General features: G+C 38.6%; 1 protein-coding gene across 2 annotated transcripts in view; it reads right to left on the reverse strand.

The window, feature by feature from the left end:
• The window catches only part of fstl5 (follistatin-like 5), a 154,252-nt gene that overhangs the window by 93,368 nt on the left and 42,024 nt on the right, over nucleotides 1-18,860 (reverse strand). For both annotated transcript variants that reach the window (XM_070962486.1, XM_070962485.1), the window contains exon 4: nucleotides 4,446-4,694. In XM_070962486.1, coding sequence (XP_070818587.1) covers nucleotides 4,446-4,694 — 249 coding nt within the window. The remainder of the gene's footprint in view (nucleotides 1-4,445; nucleotides 4,695-18,860) is intronic.

Below are 18,860 nucleotides of genomic sequence, written 5' to 3' on the forward strand. Positions count from 1 at the left end.
TTGTCCTCCCCATAATGTCCAAACAATGTTTTATGAGACTACATGACATCTGCGGCAGGCCATTTTACTTTATACAGGTATGACGTAATGTAGCAACACAAACCCATCTTGAATGTTGAAACAAAGCCTGCGTAAAACTTTGATCCATTTTCCCCAACATCATGATGCAATTGCAAAGTAAATGATGCAGTGCAACTGTACAGTAAGTAGTAAATAAAAAATTGAGAAGCTCTGGCACGGAAGGTTTATTGGGAGCCAAATGTCTGAAGGTTTTCTAAATGTATGATCTCCCAGATAATTGGATGTGCTGAATGCACTGAAACCACTTGCTTGATGCGCCTTGCAACCTTAGCCCTGATTGTCTCATGGCAATTGCCTGCTGCAGAGATTGCTCGCCTTCATGCACACATTTCCCTCCACAGATTGGACAGGCTTTTGTGCACCACTTAATTTTCAATCAGATCCGATCCAGGCTAAGTTGTCATGCAGTGTGAGGGGTAAATGATGGGTCATATGCTCTCCCCAGTGCTAATGAGAAGCTTCAGTCAACACATGGCTGTCATTTTTTATCCTGTCTTCCATAGCAGATGAGAGGCACTGAGGAAGTATGGCTGACAAGGCCTGTCCATTTTCAGTATAGACCCATCCAGCTGGGACCAGAACCAATAATGGCTCAACTTTTTTTGCATATGGGTGTCAGTTCAAAAGCAATCATTTCATTTCCAACGGCTCCAAGTTTGAGTTTGCCCAGGGGATTAATTGTCTATCAAATAAATATGAAGCTGAATCTTCTCAGCAATCAAGAGATGCCCTGGACATGTCTTTGGTGTGGCATGGTCTCATTAAGACATCATGCAGACATCTGAATAGAGCAGATAATGGTACATCTCACAGCTTCTGCTGAAGTATATATCAATGGCACCACAAAATCATATTCTACTGTAGCACTATCATTCCACTTTAGAAATTGTTAAATGCATATTCTAAGTTCTAAATTGTAGGTTGGTACAGGACTGGAAGGTGTTGTTGGATTTTAGCTCTGCTGAACACATCTGGGTTCAAAATAAGATGACCTGCATATCTAGAATTAAAACTTGATTTGCTCAAGTTTTTTTTTTTTAACTAACTATGCAAATAGTGACCACCAGTGACCATAGTCCTTTCATTATACCTGTGTACTGTATAACAACAGGGAAAGTATTAGACTATTGCCAGTAGCTCCCGGTAGCCTTTGAGTGGTACTGTGAATTAAATATTTCTTACCTACTTAACATTAATCATGGAAGATGAAGAGGCAGTAAAAAATCCTTTCATTCATCATTCACTCATCTGACAATTTCTTTATTTGTGATGCATTTGCAAAGAAACATGGCAATCCATTCAATAGTTGCTGAGATATTTCAGTCTCGACCAAAGTAATGGACTGACCAACCGACCAACAGACCAACTGACAGTGCCTTCCCTGAGGCCAGCCGTAACCAGGGCTACAAAATCATCACTTGCTTTTTGGCCCATGGCCTGACTTTCTAACAAATTCAACTGAAATCTGTTAAGTGGATATCGTAGTACATAGCAAAGACCAACAGAGAGAGACACAACTGAGACCCAGCACATAACCTCCTTTGCAGAGGTAACTAATACTGAACTGAAAATTCATTATTGTGCTGTGATAATGAGTATATATCTCCATATTGCTAGGTAAATTGAAACCATTACCTGGAGGACAAATAATCAAGTGACACATTTAACATCCCTTTGAGAGCACATTCCATTTTACCCACTAATAACCCCTGAATCATAATGACATCTAGATTTGGTTGTAAGCTCTATTACATTCGCTCAATTATCCATTTCTTCTGATTGCCACAGTGCCTTTTGTAGTGGCAACAAAAGAAGAAATCCTCTGCAGCTGTGTCACACTTAGGCAATCCCTCTGTTTGCCTGTGTGAAGATTTAAAACGCTAAATAACATTTTTATCATTTAGGGTTTTATTTTTAAATATCTGAAAGAGCTAAGAAGAAAACAATGCCTTTATCAGAGATCACTAGGTGCTCCAACAGGTTCCAGTGATCTTCCAATGAGAAATTGATTACATATCAATCACAGTAAAAAGAAAAAAAAATCTGGAATGAGCAAGGGATGAGATCAGGAAAAAAAAAGAGGGTCTGTGTTTTTTTATTCCTTCTTTTGGCTCCTGTTGATCTGATATTGATTGTCTGACATTGGTCAAATATCCCACTCTGCATTGCGGGTGGATGTTGATTGGGTGTTGGTGTGGGGGTTGTCTGACGGGACAGGGCACATGAGAGAGGCTGATTAGGACTGTCACCCAACAGGGATCTATGATTGATCTGAATGCCTATTTCTGTGATTGGGATGAAGCAGATGCTTTGATTTTCAACACTGGCTTACCCAGACTGTTTCGGCACAGGCTCCTCTTAATGTATGCCAAGTCATGAGGCTGCTCTTTTAAGACGGTTTGTATGTTGGCTCTTGTACAGTGTAGGGAATTGTTGAAAACGCTTGTTCATTTTTCCTCCCTGTGAGGCTTTGTTCATCTCTAAATTGAATATATATTCAGAGGTGGAAGAATGCATAGTTGGTGAGAAGGATGTGTGGTTTGTTTTTGTTTTGGTTTGTTTTGGCTTTACAATCCGATGATGTTGCCCCAAAACTCTCTGTAAGGAGGACCACAGAGAGTTTCATCAGCAACAATATATAGATCCAAAGCTATTCCCTGCGTCACATGAAGTTACTTTTCAAAGTAAACAAGTAAGCTATGAAACCCTGCAAAATCAATGCAGAGACTCAGTCAATTGCTCATGAATATTATGAATATGGTGTCTGCGAGCAGTTTGCAATTCCCCTTTGCCCCGAATGAAACAAAGGTGCAGAGTGTCAGGAGCTCTTACTTCACTGATGTCTTGCTTTACAAAAGGGTGAGTAGCCTTGTTTGCAGGGAATAAGAATAATTGGTGTGTTTATGCAATCAATGGTGGAGAGCAGTCAATCTTCTCTGGGGAAATATGAACACTACAGTGCTACCACCTGCTCCTGCCTCTAAACCAAGCTGTGCATTTCAGAAAGAGTTATATGACTGCTTTCAGATTGTGTCCTTTGTTATTCATGTTCAATGCATTCACATACACCACTGTATTGGTCAATATTTTTAATCACATGGGTTCATGGCATTGGCTCCTGTATGTTCTACAATATCTTTTGCGTAAGCTCATTCTGTAAGCTACATTATGTCTAATATGTTCTGTGAGATTGGTATGTGTTGTCGTGTTATTTGATGTACTGCACATGTACTTGTATGTTGACATTAAGTGTCTAGATTTACAGTACAACATGCATCTACTTCATAATGGTAATTGTTTTGCTGAGGACATCAGAGACTTCCCTTGATCATGATACTGCTTTTCATGTTTTTTTTCCTTGTAATACTCCCACATGGATTCAACAACATTATTTTCTCTATGACAAGATGACAATGTAAATGCTAGAGCAGATTTAGCAAACAGGAACCATGTGCTGTGTAGCAGAATCTTAAGTTAATAAACCACTTTTCCAGTCAGAGGATAATGAAATCCACCTACTAACACCTCTAAAATCTCACTAATTACTGTAACATATAACAAGTTTGTTCGCTCTGTATGAAACCATAAAAGTATAAATAACAATTCACTGGCTCAAAATGAGTTATGTGTGAGTATTTCTTGGCTGCTAACAGTAACTACCTGAAGTCTCCGCTGGTTGCCTGGCAACTCCTTAATTAGTGAGCTTCAGAGATGGTGGTAGGCAGATTTTGTCATCTTCAGACTCTGCCAAGCTAGCTGTCCCACCCCCCACCCCCCCGTGTTTGTGCTAAGCTATGCTAACTGCTAACTGGCTGCTGGCTGTAGCTTCATATTTAATGGACAGATGCAACTGTCTTTTTTCCCCAAAATGGTAATCTATTCCTTTCAGTCCACAGTTTCCAAACTAAATTCAACAAAAGCTGCTCAATCTCCACACCAGTCCCATAATTTGGGTGTCATTTCTGCAAAATGAGGAAAATCTAGCTTATTTATCTTCCTTGGTGTGTCGCTGTATTTTTTACATCTTTCAATAAGATCAATCATTTGGATCTCTGGTAGAACTTTGTATGTCTATGAGCCAAAATTGAGGTTTTCACTGTTTTACCAACCAAATAGCAAAAGATTTGAAGGGAACTTCCACATGACGGATGGTTTTCAGTTACTCCTTTTCATCTACATCGAAGTGTTCTTAATTCGCATTCCTTCATTCATTTTTATCTAAATATTTTTAGTGCCTGTCGTAGCATAAGGTTAACTCAATCAGACTGAATGCCTAAAAGTTACAAGGCCAACAGGATCTCACATACACTGCAAAGGGTATGCTGCAAGACATGCAGAATGAGAAAGATTACATGGGCTCTTACCTTTGTAGAAGCACTCCTCACTGTGCATGATGGTAATCCTGTGTCCTTTGAGACAGGAGGCCCGGTGGAGCTCACAATGGTTCTGGTACAGCTTCCCATCTGAACCACACACTGGTTTATAGTGCGGTTTGCAGTGATCCAAGCATTTACACTCCCCTTGATCAGTCTCATGGTTGACCACACAGTGACGCCCCAAGCCACAATACTTGTGTTCACATGGACCTGGGTAGCCATTGTGTCCCATAAAGCCTGCAGAAAACACACAGGAAAAACAGGTAAATTTTTGTCTGACCATAACCTGGTGATCTTTATGTATATCTGCCAGAATTGATGGACAGCTTTTGTTACAGGTTCAGTCTCATTTAGGCTGTTTTAGCTCCCTCAACCCTCAAGAAATCCCCCTCTCATTGCAAAGTACCCACAGTGGGAATGATTTCAAAAAAGTCTGTTCACTTCAACCCAAATATCACTGGCATTGTAATGCAACACAAAATATCTCCTGTTTTGCCATTTGCTACTTGCATGCACTGAGTTAAGACTGCAAAGATGACATATAAATGTAAGTACAATCATTGAATTAACTAGCAGAAGGAAACATGTGAGCATGTGTAACTATTACATGAATATGTAAGGCTGTCTCAATTCAGGCTCAACTCCCATTCCAATAAGTAAACACTCGCCATATCTTCCCCAACTCTGACTGTGTATTCACATGGAGGCGTTGCCATTTTAAGGGTTATTCCACTGAAGCTGAAGAAAATGCATTTTTTCAGCTTCTGACAACAAGTGTGAAACAGTGTCACTTAATTGAAGTATGGATGCCAAAAAAAGAAAACACTGAAAAATTCTGTGTTGCTACATTGTCAAATACAATACAGCCTTGCTACAGGTCCCTTTCACTGTCTATTTCATGGTGAGGTTAGGTTTCACACAATGTGTGGTGAAGTTAAATACAATATGTCACTTTAGGCTGCAGTATTTATCTATCACTGAGAGTGCAGATTTTTTACTGGTATTTATTATTTTATTTTATTGGTTAACAGTTCTTTTCATAAAATATTAGAAACAAAGAAAAATGACCATCACAATATCCTAGCATACAAGGAGACACTGAATGGTGCACGGTTACAGTCTCAAGTGTATGGATACAGGTAAACTATGGGATCCCATAGTTTACCTGCTCATGCTGTGAGCAGGTAAAGGACAAGATTTTTCTTCATGAAATGATCAGTGTGATTTTCTCTGAGAACAGGATCCTGTTGTGGTCTTCCATTTCAACCCATATGAACACTAACAAGTCCTGACAGGCCACAGATCAGTCTGTACAGTAACCCATGAACGACATCAACCACATCAAATACATCAGCTTTGTAAAAGAAGCTTGCTCACGCTTAGATTGCCCTTTGGAATAGTCCTCAAGGGGTGGAGGGGTACGATGAGCAAAGAAAAAAAAATCTTCACAACCATCAGAGTGAATGTTTCTCAAGGCTTTACTGTTACATAAAGTTATGAACATAAGGGACTACTGGCAATGACTAAAGAGAAAATGATTACACGTTTGTCTACCGTTTATTCTATTTGTGAAATGTCACTGTATTCATAAGTGTAAACATCCTTTAGAAAACTGCCAAAGTAATATGATTATAATAAAAAAAAAATCACATCACAAGCAGCAAATCCAGGTTCAAGCCCTTTTGCGCTCAATAGAAGGAAGCAACTTAATGGGCCAAAATCAAAGCTGCAAACAGCAGCAAGCAGCTTTCAGGATTCACACAGGTGAGCAAAGTCATTTCAGCTAGTTTAATTCTGTCTAAAGAAGGAGTGAGACCAATCACGCATTTGTTACATCGCCACAAAACCAACATTTCAATAACTACACACTCAAAGATCTACCATGTGCCCCTCCTTCAGACGTGTGTATTGTAGGGAGGCAGCATGGGATGTTTCAAGTAAGTTTAATCAGATTGGCTCATAGGCATCTTGAGTCATGAGCAAATATGTGATAGGCCATGCCTACTTGCACCAATCAAAATTGACTCATATTTTAGTTACTACTTGCCCTCAGAGCATGCACTGTCCACTGGTTTTTGAGGTATGCATTTTTCGTGTTTGTGGCACTTCCTATAGGGCAGGCTAATAATGCTTTGGCAGGCCTATTCCAAATCACAGCTTGAAGAACTGTACTCAGATTTATGACTGAACAAATTGTTAACAAGTTATGGCCATTTCCCTGCTAAGCCCCATGCCTTGGAAGTTCTTTCGTTGATGGCAGCCATGTTTTTTGACCAATCTTTCTTATGACAGAAATGTGTACCTCAGTCCTGCGATACTGTATACCCATTTTTGTGTTGGTACAGTCAATTCATATTACTGTTTTTCAAAAAGTCAAAATCGCAGAAAACTCATCATGGCAGACATTTATGGTCCAGGAGGCTTTTTTGTTGAGCACACTGAGCTGGACTTGTGAGTCCAATTTCAGGTCAATCTGACGAACAGTATGATTGGATTTTTGGGCCTTAATTACAGCACCACCATCTGGCTGATTGGGCTCATATTTCTTGGGAAGGACACGCATCATTTCCAGTTGCTGGGCCAAGTTTCATGTTTCTTATTCCATCTCATGGTAATTTGAACCGATGCAGCAGAAAAAACAAATAATGGTAACAATAAAATGGCACAAACACAACAGGGTTATGTCCCTTCAGAGCTTGAACCCTAAATATATCTCAGCTGTTATTTTATGAAAAACATAATGTTCAAACTACACCAGATCAGGGTTGATGAATGAAAGACAACAGACTGTGCAGCACCACAACAAAAAGCCTCATGAAACATTCTGGTAAATTCTTTTGTCAATGAACACAATATAAATCAAATAACACATGGAATACATGTGAAGTAAGAAATGTATGATTTGTCATTATGAGAGGATTATGCAGAGGAGACCAGCCTAAAAAAAGACACTGGTTTGATAGTGAAACTGAGATCAGGGAGTCATATGATTGAATCCCAAAAAACAGCAAAGACCTGTTTTACTAAGAGTCATTTTTATCTTTTCCAAAATTGTATTTAACAATGTCCAAAGCCTGACTCTGGTCTAACAAGAGTCCACAAAGATGATATTTTCTATAGTTTAAGATCATGCCAGCCATAAAAACCTTAATAAGATAGCAGTATGGTGGCTGCTATTTATCAAAAGGGTTTGTTATATTTCTCCCACCTAGTGGCCAAAATGGTTTAATGCAGCTTCAACTCAGCCTCAGTCCTAACCTTTACCCTATGAAGTTGTACACACCTCAAAATCAACCCATGAGCTAAATTTTAATATGGTGCTAAGTAATGGCATCATTTTGTGTCACTGTTACATGACAACTATTGTCAGTGAGTTACGGTAACAATCCTGGCTTTTAGCAGTTACATTCAATATGAATATTATTTCCTTCAGAAATAAACATTATGGAGGAAAACATAAAGACATCCAGATAATTCTTTCTGACAACATATAGAAGGAAAATTTATGATTAATGCATCTGCAGCACATTTCCGATGCAACACATTCATATTGAAAACATCCTTAAATGTTCATGTCATTGTTTTCCACTTATTTTCTCTTTCATATTCACGTCTGAAAAGGCAAGATTATCTGGTTGTGTTTAAAAAATCCAAAGCAAGTTATAGCTGGAGAATGATTGTGGTTTTTGATAAATACTGATCAAGTCAATGCTGATCATATTATTGCAATCATATTGAATACATAAATTATAATAAAAAAAAAAAGTAACTGTAGTCTCTGGTGTTCAAGGCATTTACTTTCTAACCCAGCTTTCTACGCCAAACTCCTCCTTCACTGCATAACAATGTCACAATATATCCATGTAAAGGAACAAAATTATTCCAGAGAATGTTCCTCCAAAACATACTGCCAATGCAAATTAGTTGCACATGATCATAATTTGTGGAGCACGGGGTAGCACTGCATTTACTCCAGATAAAGAATAGAACTTTACAACTGTCATGGAAAAAAGAAAACCCACAAACACCCACATCAAGCCTCCACAAACTTTACTTTCACATTGCACACAATTTGCTTTTCACTACTGACCAATAAATACTGACGAGAGGGTGGTGCTCACAGCATTAATTGCAATCTACGATGCATTTGGCTCTGAGCAGAAAGGTCTCCTGATATACAGTATAAACTCACATGAAAAGCAAGAGGAACATCCAGTGTTCACAGATACACCTAAGCAAATAGTTTTGCTTTAGTTTAGGCCAGATGCATTACACATTGCAAAGTTAGTATCACTGTTAAAAGCCAAATTTCAAACAGTAAACACATTGCAACTCCTGTCTATATCTACAGAGCCTTGTAAACTCTGTAACCAGCTAAGAGCCACACAAATGTAGAGTTTTGTTTTTCATGTAGAAGTCAGTGTAATCACGTGTAAGTAGAGACTTAAAAAACATGTTTTATAATTTCAAAGCTTCCTGTGTACCACTAAAAAACTGGTACATAGATAAGTGGCTTTCAGTTAAAACGTGTCCATGAATATCTGAGCTAAGTTTTAGCAGCTGGACGGGTAAACAAACTGACTTAAAGTGTTAAGCCTCATTCACATCCCTAACATCTCCGCACACACAGTCCGGCATTATCCTCTAGCCGTCACAGAGGATTTAGACGAGATACAAGTGTGTACACTGTGACCTGATTGGAGCCAGTCAATTTGCTAGTTTATTAAATCCCCGCGGTGGCCTGGCATAATGATTATTTAGTGAATTTGTGTCGCACAGCCAGGCATCCTCTGCCACCAGCAGGGTCAGCGAAGGGCGCAGTCATTTGTTATCAGTATGCACATCCAACAGTCTGGTCATCAGCTGACATCAGAGACAAATGAGGGATTGTGCACAGCCATTCATTTATTGATGACCTCTTACTTTTCAGAGCATGGACAGAAATACATGATGTTCAGTGTTCATTGTGAACCAGAGGGCTGTTATGAGTATTTTCAACTGCAAATGTGTACATCTAAACACCTGCTAGGAGCACAGATTGTGGTATAGGTGGGCGCAATGTAATTCAGTGTATTGCTCAAGGACACTTAAGCAGGATGACACAAAGCAGTACAATATATTACAGCATGATATGTTATATAGTACATGAGATATGATGATATAGGATATGATGGCAGTTGTGTTTTTCTGCTACATACAAGAGAGAAGCTTTTATCCCAGTGGCAGCAGATTCGATTGTGCCAAGCATTGTGAAACATTTATCTTGTTTTTATATGAGGTTATTATTTTTGATTGATTGATTAAGATATCAAAGAAGTGGCACATTACTCAATATTATTCAAATGTAATCATGACATTAAAACAATGCGTATTATTTACTGACAACAGCTGCGTAACTGGCCGGTTATCAAAATAATAACTGTAGATAATTATGCCCGACAATGATTTGATATGACTGATGACATCTAATAAAGTTAGCATGTAGTTAACACAACTGTTGACAGCAAATGTAGCTTCACCAATTGAAGGGAAGAGCTGTTTGACAACACCAAAAACCAGAGATCAGTGCTTTTTAAGTGATAAGCTCAAATGTTATGTTTAAAACAAGTACACTTGAGATATTCTGAGTCTGTTCGCCAGCTACCTGTCATTTACTTGATACTTGACAACTTGATGCATCACAAGTACGACAGCGGTGTCAGGCAATCATCTCGATTATGTCAAAAAGAGAGTAGCTGACTTCATGACTAAAGTCATATAAAAATAGGAAGATATAAATACTTATAATATTGCTGCTCATAGATAATTCAACATTTACATTATTACAAGTCATTCACTGAGCCAAGAGGCAATTAGCAAATCTCTACCCTCATTTGATCGAGTTCCTTAATAGCAATAACAAATCGGCAATGCTTCATTGTGTAGAACAGCTTTATATACAAAGAAATTACTGTGAATTGTCTCATTAAAAACAAAGCAGGCAGAGAATGTTGACCTTTACTCAGAGCATGTAGGCAACACCAAGGGCTTGACATATGTGACTCCAGTGTGCATCATCTGAAGGGCATCCTCCTCCAATGCATGCATAATGAGGTGAACAATGTGTAAAAGGAGAACACACATACTTGGACATGGCCAACAGGATCAGATTGTCACTGCAGATGGATCAAAGCCACAGAAAAAGACAATCTCGTGGAAAAAAGGCAATGTAATGGAAACTGCCATCCACAGTTGTGTAACAACCTGTTCTCTTTGTAAAGCCATTCAAGCTGCCTTCTGAGATCTCTGCGGCTCATGCTGAATCTAAATGCTCACAACCACTTAAGCAATATGTCCCAGTGTTTTGAAGCACATTCATTCTTGGACATCTCCTTTTCAACAAGCAATACTGCATTTCCTATTTTTGGCATGGCTTTTTCTACTCATTTTAAACTAACAGTGTTCGTCTGGTACCCATCTGATATTTTCCATTACAGCAGCTCGGAGTCCTGAGGGAGAGAGCAGAGTGTGGTAAACAACAGAGGCTCAAAGCTCACTCGGTGCACAGAGTTAAGCTGGCCCACAAGGCCCATGAACAAGAACAAGGGGATGCAAATCAGAATAAACTACTACTAAAACAATGCTAAAACTTTACATGGCACATAAACAATGTCACATTCGCTCACACCAGCTGACACTCTGCATAAATAAGTTCTTTGAAAGTCTCAGCAGGCATTGAGCTGGTACGTAAGGCTGTGTGGAGACCTGCTGACATCGGAATACAGAAGAATCTACATTGGCAGCAGAAGCTAAGTGTTTAGCCACCGTGTCGTCGTGCAAACAAAAACTGCATTGTATTCATGGCTAAAGACCTGACGTCATTCCATTTGCATCCACGCAGGGTTTCCCCCCACAGTGACTGAAAGCATCTGTGACCATTAGCAGTGTCTGAGGAACAGCAAGCTCCTGAATGTCACCAATTTGTTGACAACGATTTATTTGTGACATATTTATGGAAGAGAAAGCAATCTAATGGCCCGAGGCACGATTTGTTTTTCAGCCAGCTTGAGATGTAAGCATGCACGATAATGTTTATTTCTTTTTAGGTTGCAGTAAGGGAACAAGCAGTGGTTTAGTTTTGCCTAGAGATACCTCAACAAACCTGTCACCATCAGACAGCATTTTGAATAAGTACGAAACCCGGATATAATTGATTTGTTGCATAAAAACCCAACAAAATTCAAAATTTGAGGTTATTGGTCATTAGGCTTCTGTCCCTTTCATCTATTTAAAATTTTGAAATGATTAATTTTGTTTTGTTCGTCTCTGTGTAGTTATCCTTGGGCTATCAATTCAATGTCGTGCCCAAACAAAACTAACTAATGATGCACCAGTTTATTACACAGAACCATCTTAAGAAGTCGCCCTTGGAAACTGAAAAGGGCAACTTTCAAAACAAAAATTCAGCAGGTGACTGGACAAACCATCAGTCCATAGTTCTTCATCGATGCTGAGTGGTACAAACCTCTGTAGCTCAGCCAAACACACATAACTTAAAGCAAGATGGATTCTCACATGATCTCACGAATCGACTTCTACATTTTACTTTGAGAGGCTACTTGATGGATTATTCAAAATCTGAAACTACCCCTGCTTTAAAACTGTACAACTCCTGGCTCTAATGGAAAGTTTGCACAGCCTGAGTCTATCCCATGTACACAAGCATAAATGTGAATAATTATCACTTTTTGACATTCAGCTGTCAATTTAGAAAACTCCTCTGTTTTGAAATATGGAGATATATGCAGCGACTTCACCAGAAGTATTCTTGGCAAAGATCATCATTTGGTTGAAAAGTGTGGTCTGGTGTAATGAGTGCCAGAAAGGCAGCCAGTTGTAACTTAGTAACTAAGTTATCTTCAACTTTACACATGTCAAGTCAAAGTCTCCTTTTTGTCTGCCCACAAGGTGCAGACCTGCTGAAAGTCTTGTATCCATCAGCAACACCACAGAGGTGTTGTCTTATCACCTGCTGAAATGCACTTCCTCTCCTTCCTCCACCATATGCTAATTGCCGCACTGTGACAAGACTTTTACTCCTGTTGGCATAAACAACTCGTGAACATTTTATGAGAAGCTATTTGAGGCATAAGAGCTTTTTCAACCCCTTGGAGCCGAATAACCCACTATGTTTAAAACATTGATGACTTCCTTTCCACCTCAATGAGTCTGTTCCATAGTCCTTCCCCTGACATGCCAAGCACAAGTTCAAAAAAAAAAAAAGAAAGCGTGTAATGCTGTGTCTTATATCTAGTGTGCTGACACTTTTTTACACAATAACTCACCACATCACTGTCAGCGAACAAATGAATCTGCAGCTTGGTTGGACTGTTTTGCTTCTAATTTTGGTGGCCCTAGTTTTGTTTTTTTTGTTTATGTTTTTTTGTTTTTTTTGGGGGGGGGCATTTTGGTTGTTTAATGAATTCAATCTAACCATACATGAACAAATTCTTGGTAAAATTATTGAAGGGGAGGGCCTATTCCTTTTTAATGAAAACTGAGCTGTGCAACCTGCTAACGTGAAACCTTGCCAGTCTTACATTTCTTCTTTTCCAACTATAAAAAATGTAAAACTCATGCTGAAGAGAGAGCATTTGCATTCACATATTTACCTCTACTATGAGATGACTGAACACCAAAAACGCAATTTCCTCTTTAACAGTAAAAGTGGCCACTATAAAGTGCAAGTGCAAGGGTCAAAGCCAAAACGTGCTGACAAGAGTAGCAGCAAAAAATAATTCCGTGAGCCTCAAATTATGACATAGGATAGAAAGGTGTAAGATAAAGACATACAGCAAGGGGAAATGTATTACATTTAAACAAGACAGGAGCATTTTCACTGCAGGTATAGGAAGCAGATATGGGACAGAGGGGTGTTTACTACTGAACATCCATCTTGTAGTTCTCTACAAACACAACTGACAGCACATGAAAAGACTGTGCTGGTTGTTTGGGAAGTCTAACCTAACAAGCAAATCAAGTCACGTCCAATTTATTCATAAAAAGCTGTCTGACACATTCATCATAAACTACTTTGCAGAGTACAAGGGACATAGTGTAAATACAAATTAAAACTATATGAATTAACTGCATGTGGAATATTCTCCAGCTTGTCAGCAGTTCACAAGGGATATTAACAGCAACACCACTGCTGTCCTCTACAGTGCCTATTAAAAAGACCCCCTCCCCACTATTTCCTTTCTTAAATTTTATTGTTTTAAAACTATGAATCACAGCGGATTAATTAGGCTCCTTTGACACTGATCCATGTGGAAAATGAATAAAAATGTCAAATCTTTGTTTTAACCACAAGATTTTGGATTTATGGTCTGTTATTTATGTAAACACTTTGTTCAAGGACATAAATTACACCCATTAATCTCTCAACTATGACTTCTGATGTTATTTTTCTGTTTATACTAAAGTGCACATGTGGTTCATGCTGAAAATGTTGATTTGTTTAGATTACCCTGTGAGTATGTGCAGCGTATAGTACAAAGATTGTTTTGTTTTTTTCCCCCCATCCCCAATCAATGGATATCCTGCACTGTAAACCTGCTGCAACAAGAACACCTTACATCTGGTCAGGTCATCAACCTCACCCAAAACAACTGAGACAACTTTGCTTCAATCTACTCTTAAAGATGGTTGAAAGCTCAGAGAAAGAGCTAGTAAACAGATGGTACATACATTATCTTGTCAAACATGCAGGTTATGTAGTTGAACGAGATCAGATTGGACAGCAATATGAAACAAGTCATATGGCCCATTTTGGACAGTGGTTAGGATTGAGTTCCTGCAAAATACAGTTCCTGCAGAAAAAAAGGAAACTTTTGGCTATTGTCTGGTTAATGAGAGCACTGAAAACGCACTGTACTCTGCAAGACAACATGAATAGTCTTCTCTAGCAAAATGATCAGCTAATAGCTGCTAATTTCAAGATGCCAGTAAAACTGTTATCAATATTTTAAGCTTATTAACCTAATAGTCTTAGATTGTGATCTCCAGTATTTGGAACAAGCGCTTCAGCTTTTGAAAAAAAGTGTGCAGGAAAAAAAGGGGTTGATACACTTGATCACATTTCTCATTTCGTATAGCTCATGTCTTTTCAGATTGTATCTATAGGTTGTGAAAATAATTAGGCTGCCTGTCATCACTGCAGTGTTTCCACCTCCTCAGCCAACAAAACGTGATTACAAATGCTAATTCAATATCCAAGTGTTATTTAGAACTTGAGACACTTACAAAAGTTAAAAGCCAAACCTTATTAAATTCAATAAGGGAGCGAAGGCATTCAAATTAAACAAGCCAATTCAGTGCATCCTTTTAGAAAGGCATGACAAGGCTTAGCTTGTTTAAAATCTAATCTCTCTAGCCCTAAATTAGCAACGATAATACAATTTTCCATTTTTGATTCAACAGTTCTGTATATCCAACTACATGTCATGCTTTATTACTTTAAAGCTGCAGGAGACATAATGTGGCAGAGACATCAGCCACTGGAATAAAATCTACACTGCATATCCATCACTCTAATGCACCAGCTTTTTATTGAGTTAGTGAACTTGTTACTCTCTACTTTCAGGTTTTACAATATACTGTTATAAAGACAGTGAATTCAGCACTTACGTGCGCCTCAGCAGATGCTACAATATTTACAAGTATTCAATTTTTGCAATTCCTACTTAGAGGTTACACTGCCACCTCTGTAATGGATGCAATATAAAGTGCAGTCATGTGAGATGCTTGAGTCATTATCAAAAAAAAAAGAATACAAAAATGTATTCAATTGCAGTAACAAGACTAAAAGAAATGTGTTACTTCCACCCTCTTACAGTATGTATGTGTGCTCGGTCCTGGCTGAGTGCATGTGCTAGAGAGTGAATATGAGAGCACCTGGCAGCCACTTGGCAACTTTCCGCCCCATTTCATTCCCTCGCCTAATGACTGAACGTGGGCCCAGCTCCTCTCTCATTCTGTCCACATCAGGATGCAGCACTGAGAGCGTTTCCACCAACAACCCCATTTATCAGAGATTGCAGACTAATTGTAAGCACCCCACACTACTCCCATTGCTACTTCACATTACAGTGAGCTGTCTGGTTGGTAGGCAAATAGCTCAAAGCTGAGAAGGTCCTCTTTGCATTTATGATATTTTGGGTTAGCGTCCTCTTTTGTTTGGTAGTGGTTTTAAGATAATTTTGTGACTGTGTGTTACCGGCTTGTGCCAATTAGCAATCGGAAGGGATGATCAGCGATTGGCTGTTCCTTCACCAAAATTAATTTCTATATGATTCCTGAATCGACTCTTTGATTGATGACTGCCATGACACCAACTACAATCCAAGTGACCAGTGGATTTTATATATACATATATGATTTTTTTTTAGGGGCTCTATCCAGGTTGGCCTAACATCTTATTTTATGTTATTTATTATTTTCCTTTGACATTGACATTTTGACAAGGAGTGACATGTGATGTGCATTGTTTTTGGAAATATGACATGACATGCAGTCTCTAGAAATGCATGATTCAACTTTTTCCAGTGATTTGTGTTAAAAAACAAGCAAAAACCTCAATAAATCCTATCATTAAAGTGCAATACTGGTAGAATCAAAATACATACAGAATCGGCACCTGAGTATCTTGATAGTATCTAATTGGAAGAAGCATATATTCCCAGCTTTAGTTTCTGGTGGAACAGCATGTTCACCCACCGAGCCCTGTTAATTAGCACAAGTGAGGAGTGGATTTTAAATTCTTAACTACAAACCAGCTTGCTGTCTCTTTTCCATGGATCTGACAACAGACATCTCTGTTCATCATATGCCTGCTCACCAAAACTTTGCCCTGCGCTCCATATGAGTAGTTAACATTATGTATATGATTTGGACTGTGATATTAAAGATGATGTTAAATGGAACATGATGCTGGGATACTGTTGCACAGAGCACACAGAGAGACTTTCTTAAACAGAAACGATGGCCCAATCCTTGTGTGTTACTTTTAAGGATCAATATTAGGATAAAAAGATGAAGGAACTCTCAGAGAGAGAAGACTTTGAAGAACAATTCATATTTAAGCGTTTTATTTTGGTTGGTTTGGAGGATTAAGAGAATGTAGGCCTTTTGTTTATGGCTGAAATCAGATTTAGATTCAGGTCTAAATCGAGGACAGGCCGTTGGGTTTTTTTCTGCATATTAAATTAGGCTAAGTATTAGTTTAAGGTTATTTTCCAGCAAAGATGTAGGATTAAAACCAGATTTAGGATGACATTTATCTAGGGAGAAATATCTGACTGTTGGCTGAATAATTTATTTATTTTTTCTGCGCAGTGAACAGGTTTAGTTTGAAAATTCATCTTCCTTTTTTTTGTAACAGCTGTGATGGACACCTGGCTCTTCCTGCTCTGGAGCAAGCACTTTCTCTGGTTAAGACAGTATTTGACCACGCAAGGACAGAGTATTTTCAGAAGAGGAACTCTAAGACATTCAATCAGAAAATAAATTGGTTTAAAACACCCCTGAATTTATACCTATGGGTTATGGTTACCTGCATAATGCCTGTTGTACATTTTTTGCGAGTGGCACTTAAAAACAACTAGGTAATAATTTAGAATGTTAGACTGAGGCTAAGTCACAATGACAACTTTATTGTGCCCATCAATCAAATACAAGTAGTTGTAATTTTTTTTTCCAAAGTCATGGCTATTTCAGTTTGTCATGAAACTCTTAGGGTGCTTTGTCTCTGCCCCAGGTTGAAAAGCTAAATAGGGGGATCAGGGCCTGTGTTATATAGTCTTCTGAGGGTTATACCGTTTAAACCGAATAGGAGCCTATTTGAAAGCGAAAAAAGAAAAAGAAACCTAGCGTCACCAAAAAATAGGACATGAACTGAATAGTGAAGAGATTAAAGCACACACTCCTCCTGTCTGACAAAAAACAACAGCAAATGGGATTTTTTTTTTCCATGATGAAACACACAAAAGATCATCTAAGATTTCAGCTCCAAAAAAAAAGAACAGAAGAAAACAAAAATTGTAGTTGTGTTTTTTTCTCCAAACTGCAGCGATAAGCTAAACCCCCACTGAGAACAAGACCGTACAACAAGTCTACTGTCAGTCAAACCGACTTTATATATCTCACCACATGCAAACAGTGATACTAACAGTGCAACAAAAAGGAGGCTTGAAAGATAATCCGGAATCTGAGTGTGTTAGAGACACTAAGACTTTAGTCGTTTTCACTTATCTGGTCTGTTCATGCTTCCTGCATTTACCCGAAATGCTGTCTTAGATACTGAGGTTGTTGTCACTCATGTGAGGCGATTAATGTCAAGCTCCAGGAGGAAGTTGGATAAAGACTTCTGAGAAATTTCTTTTTTTTCTTAGATTAAAAGCCTCAAAACTTAAGAAGCCACTTTCACTTTGGATATGTAATTATAGCAGAACGAAATAAGACAGCTCTGTGTGAATGGGATGAGTGGCTCTCTTATGGAGTTATTTCATGTTTGGACACGGATGCGGCCCGGCCATTCAAATAAAAGGTACATTAAAGTTAATCTTGGCTGAGAGCAGGAACCGTCCTTCAAGATAATGTTCCTTACTATGATCACTGTGTTGACCTTCAGATGGAAAAAAAGTACATCTATTGCCAAGCCTTCATCATTATCCACTGTAAGTACCACGGGTTCATGCAGATCACTTAGAATTATTGATGAAACTCAATTAGATTCGTCTCACTCCATTTAATTCTACACATTCACGATATGGTTTGCCAAAAATTATGGGTATCAACATCCTGGGAGTCATTTATATACTGAAGATGAGTGTTGATGGTAATATTGTTGATCTTGCTAAGTGCGCAGCACGTTATGCTTCCTTTGGCAGTACTGATGACTGCCATGACACCTATCACTCTCCTTTTTACCCTTGCGTGTTATTATTTTCAAATAAGCAGTTTAACGTTCTTTGCAAGTTCATTAAGGTGCACAAAGACCTGAAAATAAATTGCATGCCATAACAGTTTACTAAGGTATGCCCCATAAACATATTCTTATGGTCTAGGACTGTGAATCAGTCAGTGTTTAGCAGCATGAATAACACTCTCAAAGCCAGGGGCCAGACAACTATGAACTGAACCTTTTGTGCACTCAGAATCTGTAGAATAAAAATCTGTTGAAAAGACAGTACCTCACCTTTGAACTGCCTACATCAGAACTGATAACAGTATTTCACCAATGAACAATGCAACAGGAATGGAGTGTGAAGCTCATTTGGATTTCAAAGAAAGCAAAGTGTCCACAGACTCAGTCTTCCATTAATTTTGCGTGGAACGGTTCCAAACTACTCAAACAGATGCATC

The sequence above is a fragment of the Chaetodon trifascialis genome, chromosome 5, assembly GCF_039877785.1.
Source record: "Chaetodon trifascialis isolate fChaTrf1 chromosome 5, fChaTrf1.hap1, whole genome shotgun sequence".
Classification (NCBI taxonomy): Eukaryota; Metazoa; Chordata; class Actinopteri; order Chaetodontiformes; family Chaetodontidae; genus Chaetodon; species Chaetodon trifascialis.